Source organism: Anabrus simplex, chromosome 1 (genome assembly GCF_040414725.1).
Source record: "Anabrus simplex isolate iqAnaSimp1 chromosome 1, ASM4041472v1, whole genome shotgun sequence".
NCBI classification, from domain to species: Eukaryota; Metazoa; Arthropoda; class Insecta; order Orthoptera; family Tettigoniidae; genus Anabrus; species Anabrus simplex.
In genome coordinates this window covers 1,375,406,323-1,375,421,219 of record NC_090265.1, presented here as the reverse complement: position 1 = coordinate 1,375,421,219, position 14,897 = coordinate 1,375,406,323, and the positions used below count along the sequence as shown (strand labels likewise).

Sequence of the window (14,897 nt, the reverse complement as noted above, 5' to 3'; positions counted from 1 at the left end):
GACATATCTGTGTCGGTGCGACGTAAAGCAAATAGAAAGGAAAAAAATATTATTCTGTGGTATAATGACTTCTATTTTGGCTTTTAATATTATATCTATACTATAAGCACTATTCTGCTGATTGGAAAGATTTTGCATCGTCATTCTCTTTGTGCGGATGGTTTTGGATGTTTTTCCAATAAACTTACATTTGCTTCATTTCTCTTTATTGCCTTCATCCCAATTATTTTTAGATCATTCTTGTTTTATTTATCATTTGACCATGTTCCTATCACTATTCTTGATCAGTGTGTCCATCAATAAATTTGGCATATATTAACTGAATTCTATACTTACTTGTATGTGGCCTATGATGAAGAGAGAGGCCTGCTGACTGGAGCAAGTTAAAATTTGGAGGGATATTTCGCTGAAATGCTGCGACGAGAAAATTGTCTAGTTGCTCACGGTCACCTGAACCAAAACCCAGTGTCTAAAAATAGAAGTAAATAAGAAAACCTTAAACATGATTATATTTGTTTTACAGTAATTAAAAATGTCATAATTTGCACAACACCACCACCAACCTGACACATGAACTCTAGAGGACTCCCAGAGGTCTGTAAAATTTGGTCCAGTTCTCTCATGCGGCTCTCACATTTTACTTGACGGGCACCAAGTACTTGTCCATTTTTTTCAACAATTACACTAGCCAGCATTGATACCTCCAAACAGCACTCTGAAATAAACATGAATTTATAATCCAAAATGGGAGAAGTTTTAAACAGCACAGTATATGCATCAATCAAATTTTGGTTTGAACCAATACTATATAGAATCTTATCTATTTCAAGGTTTCATTTCTCAGAAATAAGGGTACCACTGAAAGTGCAATAAGCAAGTTATGTAAAAAGCAATATTATTGTGTGAATAATGAAATGACACCAGATGCAATGAGGAAGGTTACTAAAATATGTAAGCAACTTGTAACTTCAACAGCTTTACATATTATTGGAGATTTGAAAACATTGTCTCAGATAGTGAGGAGGATTTCCAGAGTGAATGGAAATGTGAAAACAAATTCTAAATAAATATTAAATGCTAAGTTGAATAATGAATATCAGCACTGATACAATATATAAATTATCAGTCAAGCATTAAAAATAGCCAACATCAGTGGAGTTCAATGGATTATAAAACCAGTAACATATAGAGATTTTAGGGGGTTTGAATATTCACCAGTACTGAAAGCTTCAAAATTAGCAGGTGAAGTTTTATTGAATTTTGATTGTAATTTAATAATAATAATAATAATAATAATAATAATAATAATAATAATAATAATAATCGTATGGCCTCAGCTACCATGTGCAGACATTTCAATTTGATGCCATCTTGCTGTCTGCTCATCAATTTCGACATTCTGTTTTACTCTAGGCCTACTAGATGGCAGCTCGAGGAAACCAAAACTCTCTTGGGCATCTAAGGCTGAGATTCAATTAATTTTGTCAGGTAAACACAAAATGTGTCACCAGAGATCTTTCACATGCCAACATCGTATGACATGGAGTGTCGAATGAACTTTTTTCCGCCCTTCAAAAATCTGACTGCCTCTGCTGGGTTTGAACCCGCTACCTTGGGATCCGGAGGCCAACACTCTACCACTGATCCACAGAGGCAGCTATTGTAATTTCATAAGAAAGATAAGAACCATGTTTTCTTTTCTCTATATCTTGAAACAATATGAAACTATACACTACTTTATCATTTCTTACCCTGCTCATCTCAAAGTAATGCACCTGATTATTCCTTCAGTACATTTTAACAATAATAGTTGAAATTATATATCATTGCAAATCACCAGATATTGGATTTTTAGGTAAATGCTTATTTCATACTTATAAATATATTTGAAGGACAACAAAGCAATTTTATTTTCCTTTGAGTGCTTGGTCAGTTTACAGCTATATAATTTTACAGTCATAGAATATGATAAAACAGATCCATACCTGGCATTTGGAAGTGTAATGTGTATGGATTTCTCTTTCTAAAGACAGCCACATCTACATGCTCTCCATTCTTATCCACTTTTATTTTTATTTTGTCTTCATTTGTGATAGGTTCATTCAGCAGCACAATTACTTTATTTTGACCCTAATAACAAATGTAAATATAAAATGAATTTAGAGTCAGAAACAATGAGAGACTGTAAAACACAAAACATGGTCACATTTCAGGACAAAAGAAAACCAAGACATACAGAAATATTTACATCACTAGTTAAATTTATAACATATGAGTTGTTCAATTAAAATATAGACACAAGAGCTGGAAAAACTGCAAAAACTTCAGAATAACTAAGAGGTGATAGTACTGCAGGGTTAACAGCATACAGTTTTTGCTGGGGTATGGATTACCTGCCAAGATCTCTTCCCTTCCTATCCGGGATGGCAATTGTCCCATATTTTGAACCTTGAGAGAAATACACCAGTGTTTCCACCTCTGATAAGTACCAAGAGCTTTTCTTTTTCCTTTCAAAGCGAACAGATTTCTTCACTCCTTGGTTTCTTTATCTGGGGTGAGTTCGTAGATTTTAAAAATTGTTTTTTATTTTTTTGTTTGCAGTTCTCGGATTGTGCATCCTGGGGAATAAGACACATAATAGCGGGCAGCTACCTGAGGTAGGCCAAGTCCATCGCATGTTTGTGTGAAATTATCAGCTGTGAGAAATATTATGTCCTGCTGACTTGATTAGGTCTGAGTTCTTCATTTCTATAAATTTTTCTTCGATGTCATGCATAGATTTTATGAAATTGCTAAGAATGACAAAAAACTGTTAACAGCATTTCAGAGAAATGAAAATATACTGAAATTGAAAGCACTGGTGTGAATAATTAAATAAACTAAGTTTTTCCCAAAAGGCTTATCCAGAAAGTTAAAGTGCTTTACGAAGACTGCTGCAGTTGTGTACAGATAGGAAATGGTAATTCTGATTGGTTCCAAACCACTAAAGGAGTGCAACAAGGCAGTACCCTTTCAACCTTACTTTTTATCACTGTCATGGATGAAGTCATGAAAGAAATTAAGCAGAAGAACAATATGGATATCAATGCATTTGCATTTGCAGATGATGTAGTAATTTGGGGAAATACAGAGAAGGAAGTCCAAGAGAGGCTGAACACCTGGAATGAACATTTGAAAGCACACGGATTAACAATAAATAATTACAAGTAATTATTTAATTATCCTTGATATCTATGCCTAACAATAAATAAATCGAAAACTGTTACTATGTCTGTCAACAGGCAGAAGAAGAAAGGAAAAATAATGCTGGAAGGTACACAGCTTGAAACAGTAGACCAATATAAATATCTTGGGTGCATCATTTCAAGTGATAACAGAATACAGCATGAGGATTAACAACCGCATTAAAAAATCAGCTCAGTTTTACCATCAAGTTCGGAACCTCCTCTGGAACGAACAAATTCCCTTAAGATCAAAGCAGATTCTATTCCAATCATACTTCACCTCCATAATAACAAGTGGCCTAGAAACCTGCACAACAACCCAACAAGTGGATAGCAAACTACAAGCCGCAGAATGAAGTTCCTACGAACTATGGTACAGAAGACAAAAAGGGACAGGGTAAGGAATGAAAGAATAAGGGAGGAAGCTGGTGTGTACCCATCCCTGAATGAAAAAGTGACAAGGGCCCATTTGAAATGGTTTAGCCATGTCAAACGAATGGACGATGGAAGGACAGCAAAACAATGGCTACACACAGTCGTGGCCGGAAAACGACCGGTAGGAAGACCTAGGAAGAGATGGCTGGACCAAGTGAAAGAGGACATAGGAAGAAGAGGAGTCGGCTGGGATGTCGTCCTGAGAGAAGAGTGGTACATGGACAGACAGAAGTGGAGAGAGCTCGTAAACCACACCCGGGCAACTGGAGTGGAAAACTGATGATGATGAAGTTTTTCCCTATTTGTTTTACGTCGCAGCGACAGAGTCAGGTCTTATGGTGATGATGGGATGGAAAAGGGCTAGGATATTGACCGTGTCCTTAAGACAGGCTACATCTGTCTGGTGTACAATGGGAAATCACAGCAAACAATCTTCAGGACTTCCAACAGTGGGCTTCGAACCCATTGTCTCCCAAATACAAGCTCATAGGTACATGACCCAAACCGCATGGCCAACTTGCTCGGTACTGTAAGTTTCAGTCTGTGTATAAATGTTAAGCCATGCATTAATAAACTGCACTATGTCAACGTATCATTTTGAAACGAAGATTATAACTTGTAGAATACGAGCCCATTTATTTCCTCAATCGCACATCTGTCCCGTATTTTGATTTTAGGTATCTGGCAACCCTGCTTGTGATAGTCACATCTTTGGTCTGCTGAAGAAAGCCACAAAGAGTTAAGCATTTCACCACTGATCAAATGGTTCTGATGCTGTAAAAGAGTGGTTAAAGCAGAAGTTAGCATCCTTCATTACAGAGGGTGTTTAGAAAAACTTGTTCAGCTTTGGAAAAGGTACCTAAATGGTAGAAGTGATTATCTATAGAATCTCTGAAATTATCATCAGTGCTCTGTCATTGTGATATAGTGTATGTTGGCCAGTACATACAGTGCTCATTTCTAAACACCAATCTATGTTTCAAGCAAACAACCTTTATGCAAGGTGTAATTGAAATAAGGTACGTTATTTGAGCTAGTGATGGTATTCTTAGGAAACATCCTCAAAAATTTGCTTCTATCTTAATTATTGTAGAAGAAAATAAACCACAAAAGTTTGGTCAATCTTTTAGAGAAGTCAATAGGCACTGTATACATCAATACAGCTGTGATTTCCCCAGATCACCCTCTCCTCTACGGCTGTGCAATATAGGTCAATATGTCTTGAGGTGAGTGCACTGAAAGCATTCAAGCCACAAGCACATGATTAAAACAGACCAGTCTTAATGATACTGGTACGACCAGGAACACAGCTGAATATCTTTTCTAAACTTCAATGATAAACAGCTGTGATACAGGACATTATCTTAGTCATCGAAATTGTGACTAAAGAAAGGTAAGAGGTCATAGAGCAAGGGTGAGACTTTTTTTTTTTTTTTTTTTTTTTACAGTTTGCTTTATATCACACTAACACAGATGGATCTTATGGCAATGATGGGACAGCAAAGGGCCAGGAGTGGGAAGGAAGCGACCGTGGCCTTGATTAAGATACAGTCCCAGCATTTGCCTGGTGTGAAAATGGGAAACCAGGGGAAACCATCTTCAGGGCTGCCAACAGTGGTGTTTGAACCTACTATCTCCTGAATGCAAGCTGACAGCTACGTGACCAAAACTACGTAGTCACTCGCTCAGTGGGATGAATGTATCAGGATCGCTTTCCCAACTGAAGACACCCAAGTAATTGGGCTTTTGTTGCTGTTCTTCAGAGATTTCAAGACACTGTACAACTACAGCCTACATTTGAGGGAAGAGGCCATTCACTGGGGCTGATTATAAAAATTATTTTGTCCTTTAAAACAACAACTACAAATCAATCAATCGACCAATCACGTCCACATATATTCGGTAGGCTACACAGTAGGTCTACTACCAGTCCAAATATCCCAATCCTTTATGTGATGTTGCAATAACAATAACAACAATAATTTGTTTATGTAGGGATTTTACCAGAGGAGACTCTTTCCTCCTCACCCCTACTAACAGGCAAACTTGTCCTTCGATTATGCAACAACTTCCCCTGACCTACATTGCCTCACCCCAACACCCTCTAGCTACAGCAGACTTAGTTTGCCACTGCTGTCTAAAAGAGTTACTGAAAACCTGGTAACATTCACTTTTTAATATTTAATTCTTAAGTTAAAGATAGCTGACATGATAATTTCTTCACATAGGTTGCTTAGAATAGTCTCTTCTACCACCTACTAGATAGGGATACATTATTTCAATTACACACTGTATAAGAATGAAAGAGAGAAAAAAATAGTAAAATGTTGACAAATCAAAGGCAGAATACAGATAAGAAATCTAGTACTCACTTCTCTATGTGCAGAGTAATTATAACAATGCAACTGACATGATGTCTTCATCAGTCATAGAAGAAGCAAAGACAGAACAAGGTGACACTCATCATCATCCTCCTTTCGCCTTCTGTCATGTCAGGGTATTTATGGCACTTTTCCACCTTCCACTCTCCTTCCACTATTCCTCTTCTATCATTTTGTCCCAGTCCAGGTTTCCTCTTCTTGCACTCCTCTTTATTGAATCGATCCACCTTGTTCTAGGCCTCTCTCTTGCTCTCTTTCCCTCGAACTTCATCCCCATAATTTTGTTTTGTATTCTTCCCCGATCTTATTTACATTTCCATACAATCTTAGTTTACTCCTATCAACCCTCTTATTTAAGTTCTCCATTCTGATCTCCTTTCTCACATCTTTGTTTCTCAGTCTGTCTTTCCTCATCTTTCCTATCATACCTTTTAGGTATTTCATTTCACTGGCTAGAATTCTACTCTCCTCCCTACTTGTCAGGTCTCAGCTGCATACTGTAGGTGAATATGGGTGCATAATACATTTTGTACGTTATCTCTTTACCTTCCTTATTCCAGATAAGATTTCTTAGACTCTAGTAGAAGGCATTACTCTGTTGCACCCTCTTGCTAATCTCCATGTCCAGCCATGTATTCTGCATTAATTCACTCCCTAGGTATTTGAAACTGGCAACAATTTCAATGCTTTGACCACCGATTTTCTCCTCTCGATACCACCATGGTCTTGCTTTTCTCATACCATACTTTTCAATTTCCTTGTTCAGTATATCAAGTTGTTCTTGAACTTCTTTGCTGTTTGTTTCACAGACCACAAGATCATCCGCAAATAGTAATAACATTTCCTCGTTTCCATATGCTTCCTTTGTCTTCTTTGTAATTTCGTCCATAACCATTAGAAACAAAAAAAGGTGACAACACACTCCCCTGTCTTAGTCCAGTTTCATTTCTAAACCATTCTGTCTTTCCAAACAGAGTGACACTACTGATTGTTAAGTGCCTTTAAAGAGAAAGGTCAAATACTAAAAAGTTCAAGGAGCTAGAAGAGGTCGAAAGCAGAATAAAAAGTAGAAAATGCAAAGTCGTGGTCACCCATGAACTTATGAATGAACTAGTGTGGAATATCAAAATCTCTCAATAGTCATACATACATTAAAGATTCACAGAAATCATTTTAATTTCACAAGACAAAATAAATCTTAATATTCAACTTAGAGGAACAAAGCAAAAAAAAAAAAAAAAAAAAGGACTTAAAGGTTATGAATTATTTTCCAAATTGGTACTTTAGAATATGGTATTTCTAAGTTAGAACTATGATATTAGTAAAATATATACAAACCTTATTCACTTTCTTTGGTATAACAGAAAACATAGCTCGTTCCGAACGTGCAGCATTTCGTGAAACTTTGGCAAGGATACCCATGGCTACCTCAAGGAAATCACCAACAGAAGATTCATCCTGATCTTTCACTGGTAATCGCTGCCACTGTTGATATGATGCTAATGCTAAGAATAAGATAAAACATAAGAATTGATGCTGGTGCTTGTTGTTTTAAGGGGTCTAACATCGAAGGTCATCGGCCCCAACATAAGAATTAACAGAATAGTAAACATAGGATTTAACTAAGATTTTACTTTGTTGTTAGTTTCTTATATTAAAGGTCTGCTTTGTAATTATTACACAAGATAAGGTATTATTAAAAAGGGAAATGTAATGGCATCCATGAAAACATAAAACAGAGGAGAATCATACAAATATATCACAGAACTTCTTTTTTACCCAATTCAATGATATTAGCTAAATTCAGCTATTAACAGAAAGAAGAGAACAGTTATTACTGAAGTGTTTCATTTTTAATACTATTTAATAGCCAGTACAGTACTCTCTCCTCCTTGTTGCTAGTTATGTTAGTTTAGTTAAAAACTGGGAGGATGTTTGAACTATTTTTATTCTATCTTTATATTTATTTTGTTACTTGTTTGCATTGTTAACATTAAGAGTAATTACCTGCTCTGTGTTGCTCTGAGATACTGCTTTCTTCCACCCCTAGGAGCATAGCCAGGACTCGATCTGGCTGTAAAATACGACCCAGAATGGTGCCAGGATGCTGATAAACATGGTCCAAGAATTGAGGACACAGGATAACTATCTGGAGCTTAACACGAACCAGTTTCTCCTCCATGGCAACGGAAATTGAACTCGAACTCACCACATCCTCCACACCAACGCAAAGGATCCTGCAATCACATAAGAAAATTGTAACTGAAAGATGTTAATGCAAAATATGAAAACTAAATAAATAAAAAATAAAATCTAAAATATTAGTCTCCACTAGATGTTTGTGTTTGTGTGGGCTGATCTCGAGAACCACCAAACAGACTCTGATGTGGTTTTTGCTGTTGTACAGAGGAAACTTTAGGTGTGTAAAATATTATTTACAACACAAGGCAGTTGAGCACAGGCATTTTTGGTGAAAGAAGTCAAAGAGAAAACGGAGCTTTCTTGGCTTCCCCTGTCCAAATCATTGATAGACCCCAGGTAAGTGTGTGGAAGAATTATTGAGCATAAAATTCTCTACCAAAAAAAAAATACAATGGAGTACTTATCTGTAAAAAGTAGCTTTCAGTACCATATGCGTTTTTATATTTATAGTTTGCAATGACCGAGTCCATTATTATCCTAGGTAACCTATCCTCCTCCATTCGCCTCATATGACTCCACCACCAAAGCCTCTTTTTGTGTACAGCTTCATCAATTGAGCTCACTCCTAACTTAGCCTTTATCTCCTCATTCCAAGTACACTTCTGCCATTGTTCCCACCTGTTAGTACCAGCGATCATTCTCGGTACCGGTACTTTCATGTCTGTTACTTATGACTTACGAATAAAATATCCTGAGTCCATTCAGCTTTCACTTCCGTAAAGCAAAGCTGGTCTGAAAACACACCGGTGTAAAGATAGTAATTACAATCTTATTATTACCGGTATATAATTAAGATAATACAGCCTTTAGGTATTACATGAAATATTGGTGTACTATCAAAACATCATAAACAAGACATGACGATTGTGTTTTAGCTGCTAAACATGTTTAAAAGATTAGGTACAGTGCAAAATGTTAGTTAATAAATAATTAATAACTAAGTTATTTGTACCGTAACTAACTAAACTACAAGTATACGATAACAAAAATAAACAAAACTATTTGAATCATGACTACATACAAATTTAACAGGAGTCAGCGAGTTATATTGGGAGGATATATAAAAGAACCAACATATTTTGAATGGTAAGAATAGTAATGAGCAAGGTGAGTATAGTTAGTCCGTGCAAGAACTCCCACAGAGCTGCATACAGGCGATGTCATAGTACCGTTAGTACTTCGAGGTGTTACAATCGGATGCCGTTCAAATTTTGCATGCGGGTTGCTGAGCTAGCGTACACTCCAAAAGTGAAAATTGTATGTGTGCAGATTAGCCATATATTTAATGCTGTTTATGTTCAATGATGCCAAAATATAAATATTATAGACCTATGCCAGAAAAATGAATCTTAATGAGGCTCATTATAGTTCAAATTCCGTTATGATACAGGTTCTCCACCAATAAGAGTTCAGATTTTCATTATGATACAACTGTTTGAGCAATTAGGTAAGGATAGCAATGCACTAGCTTCGCACTTACTTCCAAAATCAAACATGTCGGACACACATATTAACATCAATGCACCTTCTACTTCCAATATTCCACAACCACACGGCACATTCCCGCAAATTCACTTCACCAACTGTACAATAAACAATCTGTATTTGAAATAAAGCTAGGTTATGATATCCTTCTATCAAAGCTTTGAAAACATATGACATTGTCAAGGTCTCTGATCCACTCACGGAAAATCAATAACCCAGCGCATGCGCTCTGCGCTCTGTTCAATAAACTCGGCTGTCAAGCGACATCTCGACAGAAATGTATGAATATTTAAAAAATAGAGTAATAATTATCGTCGAGCATAAACAGTCGTATGCAACTCGCCTATAATGTTTTATAAACATACTCGTGTTTGTTGTATAATGTATATACTATTATTTAACATTGAAAGTTGTGAGAATAGACGCGGAGACGCACTGTGTATAGTACACTGAAGAAAATGGAAATTGCAACATCCAGAAGGAGTGGTGCTACATTGCTGCAATTGAACATGCAGGACGAGTGTTCGGTTGTGCTTCGATGATTACACTTTCAGGTCCCTCTGACAACAATCAATAGAGGATGTGCCCACCACGAGCTGCAATACATTGATGAATTCGTCGAGGCATGGAGTCAATAAGGCCCTGGATCGCTTCCTGAGAAATTGTGGCCCATGCTTGCTGCACTGTACGGGTCAGTTGTTCCAGAGTTGTGAGTAGCTGAGGACGGTTGGCCAGTTGTCGACCCATCATGTCCCACACATGCTTAATAGGACTGAGGTCCGGGGATCTGGCGGGCCATTCTAAGGTTGTGATGTCGTGGAGAGCTTCTCTGGAGATGCGTGCAGTGTGAACCCGGACATTGTCCTGCTGAAACATTCCATTAGCAATGTTCGCCATCATAGGGACAACCACTGGATTGAGTACCCTATCAACGTACTGTCGAGCAGTCATAGTGCCCTCAACAAGCACTAATTGTGATTTCACATTAAAGCCAATAGCTCCCCAGACCATAATGCTTGGTGTTGGCCCTGTGTGCCTCTCGACAATAAGATCTGGGCCGCCCCTCTCCCCGGTACGTCGGCGCACACGATTCCGGCGATCACTGCGGGCAAGACAGAAGCGCGATTCATCACTAAAGACGACCCTATGCCATTCGTCGACCCACGTCGATCTTTCTCGACACCAGGCCAGCCTTACATGTCGCTGTTGTGGGGTCAATGGAACACCTTCTGCAAGGACACGGGCTCGTAAGCCAGCTGCACGCAGGCGATCACCAACTGTTTGTTGTGTAACGTGGGGTGCCACAGCTGCTCTAATTTGCGCTGCTGTTTCATGGTGTTCCATTCGGGCCATCCGACTGATGCGGCGATCCTCTCTCACAGTTGTCTGTCGCGTTGGGCCTGTGCCAGGTCTACGAGTGTGGGTACCTTCATTTGACCACTGCTACCATACACGTTGTACCGTAGATGCCTGTCGGCCAACACGTGCAGCGACAGTCCTTAGCGATAATCCAGCCTCACACAGCCCAATTATCCGAGCCCTCTCAAACGGCGACAGTTGTTGATAGCGTGCTCTTCTCTGTCGTCGAGGCATGTTTGACGGGGAACACTTCACTGCACAGACTGCAAGTCAAGTACGCTACACCAGAGTCCGTATACTGGAGTTGATTCCTCCGCGACCAATCACGTGGGGAGACCTGTAGCAACAATCCAATGAGTCAGAAATTTTGACTGTTCACATACCTACATGGCATCGTTCCATATCTTGAAAATCAACACAAACGCCCAATGCCTTCATGGTGTTGCAAAGTGTATTTGCTCGTGGTTGAGGTGATGTTGAAAGGGACAAGTTACAGTCATATAGCTGAGAGCTGGTTCGTCTTCAGCTTCTGTACACTCGTCTGTTTCATGATTATTCATATTGTAGCAACTATTAGTATTTTAAACTGTGATATTTAAGCGATTATTATTTGTCTGCATATTCAGTACTTTTAACCATTATACGCAAGTGATTATTTTTAGCCTATTTGTATATTTAGTACTTTTTTAAACTACCGGTATTATATATGAGTGTATATTTAGCACTCTTAACTGTCATATATCAGTGAAGGTTTGCCATCTTGTAAATATAGTGAGGGCAAAGGAAGGCTAATGTGTCTTCATTTTCAACGTCCAAGTGTTTGCCACCGGTATGGCTCACGATTAGACCAGCAAAAGATAGATAAAACATACAATTACACCATGCCCTCATCATTGAATTCCGACGGATAATTTCTACAATCGTCCTGAATACTGTATATAGGCTAACTTATATACCGTATCTTTCAAAAGCCAATTCGGTTTCAACAGTTGCGATAGGTGTTTCCTTTCTGTCACGTTCTAGGAAACAGAGAACAGCATTCCATGGATTTAACACCCTCATCCCTGTAACGAACACACACGCACTCTTTTCTGAATATACAACTTCTAGTTTTGCATTAGTATATATTCACTCATGATAATCCGTTGCTCAACGGCGAAAGCTCTTCGAATCCAGCCAACACTCCACTCTACGAGTGTGATTTATCCCTCTCAACTTACCCCTGCCGCTCGTTATTACATGGCGTGTCTCTGTACGTATTTTCAGTACTCCCAACGTTAAATAAACTCCGTTAAATATTAATTCGGCCACATACGGTTTTCACTTTTGGACTGTACACTTGTTCTGCTACCCGCGTGCGAAAGTTGAACGGATTCGGGGCGTAACACCTCGAAGACTTCCCTTGTGAGTCCACTGTTAACTCATTCAACCTCAGTCGATCCTATCTGCCTTCATGTTTATCTGGACTTGCTTTTAGGACACTTAAAATGTTCAGATTAGTTATGTCAGGAAGCTAATCAGAAGTTATTCCAAATATTACTCCCTTTCGATATTTTTTGTGGCACTACGAATACGCTATCGATTCAAACAAAACCGAGCAAGTTGAGTACGCGGTGTGGGTCACGCTGCTCTGAGCTTGCAGTCGGAGATGGCGGTTTCCAACCCCACTGCCGGCAGGCCTGAAAATGGTTTTACGTAGGTTTCCTATTTCCACACCAAGCGAATCCTGGAGCAGTACCTTTATCAAGGCCAAGGCCACTTCCTTCCCAGTCCTAGCCCTGTCTTATCCCCCATCGTCGCCACAAGACTTGTCGTCAGTGCGACGTAAAAAAAAACAGCATAAAAAATCTGCAAAATATTGTTTATATGGCCATCACCGAGAATGTTTAAATGAGTAATACAACCTATGAACTCTATTTGCATTGCCTTTCGACATATACGCTCAAAACACTAGGCAAAAAGAAAACCTCTATTTGATGGATACGTAATGCAGAAAAATGTGTCTAATGAATTTATTTCATCCTCCTCGAGCTTTCTCGTCCGAAGTCGTCGTCGAGATTCGAACTAGGAATTCTCGGATTGGGACGTCAGTGACTATTGCGCTACCCATACATCCGAACAAGAATGCGTCCTGCATAACTGAAGAGTTAAATGACACTTCCATGCTTTCAAGACGTCAGTGATATCATGCATTTTCCTGGTTCCTTCCTGTCATTGGTGACTTCCCTAACTGTATATAAAGAGGAAACACTTGTCCAATGCTAAAGTAATGTAAATCCCCGAAATTTAAAAAGCACATGACCGAAGAGCACAACTTCTCACGTTTTTTCTTGCTCAGTGAATTTAGTCCGGCATGGTGGGAAATTGGCCTTCTTGTACACACACACATACTGTATATACATGGCCTACATATATTTTCAATACAAACTTTCGTGGCAATCAGCATGTCTCTACGAGCAAATTATTACCTCGATGTATACTGTGTGTTAAGTTCACAGTTTGACGATCAACTGTGATTAAAAACCTAGGAACCACTGAACAGGGATATGTAGAGTGAAGTGAGGAGTGAGATAATTTCCCGTTGCTTTCCTAATTGGATAAGGCTGTGCTTTTACGTAACAGTATGAGAAGTCCACAGAACAGTACAGTGACTCACATAATTATTCGGACCTCGGAACCTCAGAACGCAGTTAACGTGCTCCAACAAAATTATTCGGACACAAGTCAGTTGTCATGCAGAGGTCGTGTGTAGAAGAGCCATGGACAGTGTGAACGTAAACATTTCCGTGAGTTTGAGTGCTGTGTACAACGTAAGTGAAAATGGATCGCACAGGGAGAGAGAGCACAATCGAACATCGGCAGCTAGTAATGTTTCACCATGCTAAAGGTAAAAGTTGTCGTAAAATTGCTGAAATGTTACAAATGAAGAAGAGTACAGTCTCTGATATTATCACAAGATTCCTGGAGGAAGATAAGATTGAACACCTACCGCACATGGGACGTCCAAGAACATTTTCTGTGTGGGAAGAGTGTTATATCATCTGAAAAACGAAAAAGGAACCCAAGTTAAGTGCTCCAAAACTCGCTACGGAGATTGCCGCAGACACCGGAAAGAAAGTGCATCCCGAAACAATACGGAGAGTGCTCAGAAGAGGTAACTGTCACGACCGTAATTACAAGAAGGAAGTCCTTCATAAATCAAGTAAATCGAAGAAAGAGAATGCTGTTTGCCAAAGAGCATATTAGAGAAGACAATGAGTGGTGGAATGACGTTATATTGGATGATGAGAGTAAATTTAACATATTTCAGTCTGATGGGAGGATAACAGTTTGGCGGCGTCCTGATACTGAGCTTCAGGAGTAACATCTGAAAGCAACTGTGAAGCATGGCGGTGGACTTGCACTGGTGTAGGGGTGCATGTCGGCTAATGGAATTGGTGAATTGGTTTTTATTGAGGGTAAAATGGACTACTATCAATACCTTAGACTACTGAGGGACAATTGAAAAAGAGCGCCGAGAAGATGGGGATTGGTGAACGTTTTAAGTTTTATCAAGATGTAACGAATGTAAGGATGTGGCTATTGTTTAATTGCCCAAGGTGCTTCATCCTCCCCCTCAATCACCAGACTTGAATGCGATTGAGAATCTTTGGGGCAAACTTGATAAGGAAATATGGAAAACAACAATCACATCTAGAGAACAACTGAAAACCCGACTTCAAGAAGAGTGGCAGAAGATATCTCCCGATTACACCCGAAAATTAGTGGAGAGCATGCCAAGTTGACTCAGGGAAGTAATTAAAATGAAAGG

The 14,897-nt window shown here is 38.9% G+C and overlaps 1 protein-coding gene across 4 annotated transcripts in view; it reads right to left on the bottom strand.

Annotated features, from left to right (window-relative positions):
* The window catches only part of LOC137496879 (uncharacterized), a 487,890-nt gene that overhangs the window by 42,196 nt on the left and 430,797 nt on the right, over window positions 1-14,897 (bottom strand). For all 4 annotated transcript variants that reach the window (XM_068225505.1, XM_068225509.1, XM_068225508.1 and 1 more), the window contains exons 3-7: window positions 8,048-8,277; window positions 7,379-7,545; window positions 1,986-2,130; window positions 564-715; window positions 337-469 (exon numbers count right to left, since the gene is read on the bottom strand). In XM_068225505.1, coding sequence (XP_068081606.1) covers window positions 337-469; window positions 564-715; window positions 1,986-2,130; window positions 7,379-7,545; window positions 8,048-8,277 — 827 coding nt within the window. The remainder of the gene's footprint in view (window positions 1-336; window positions 470-563; window positions 716-1,985; window positions 2,131-7,378; window positions 7,546-8,047; window positions 8,278-14,897) is intronic.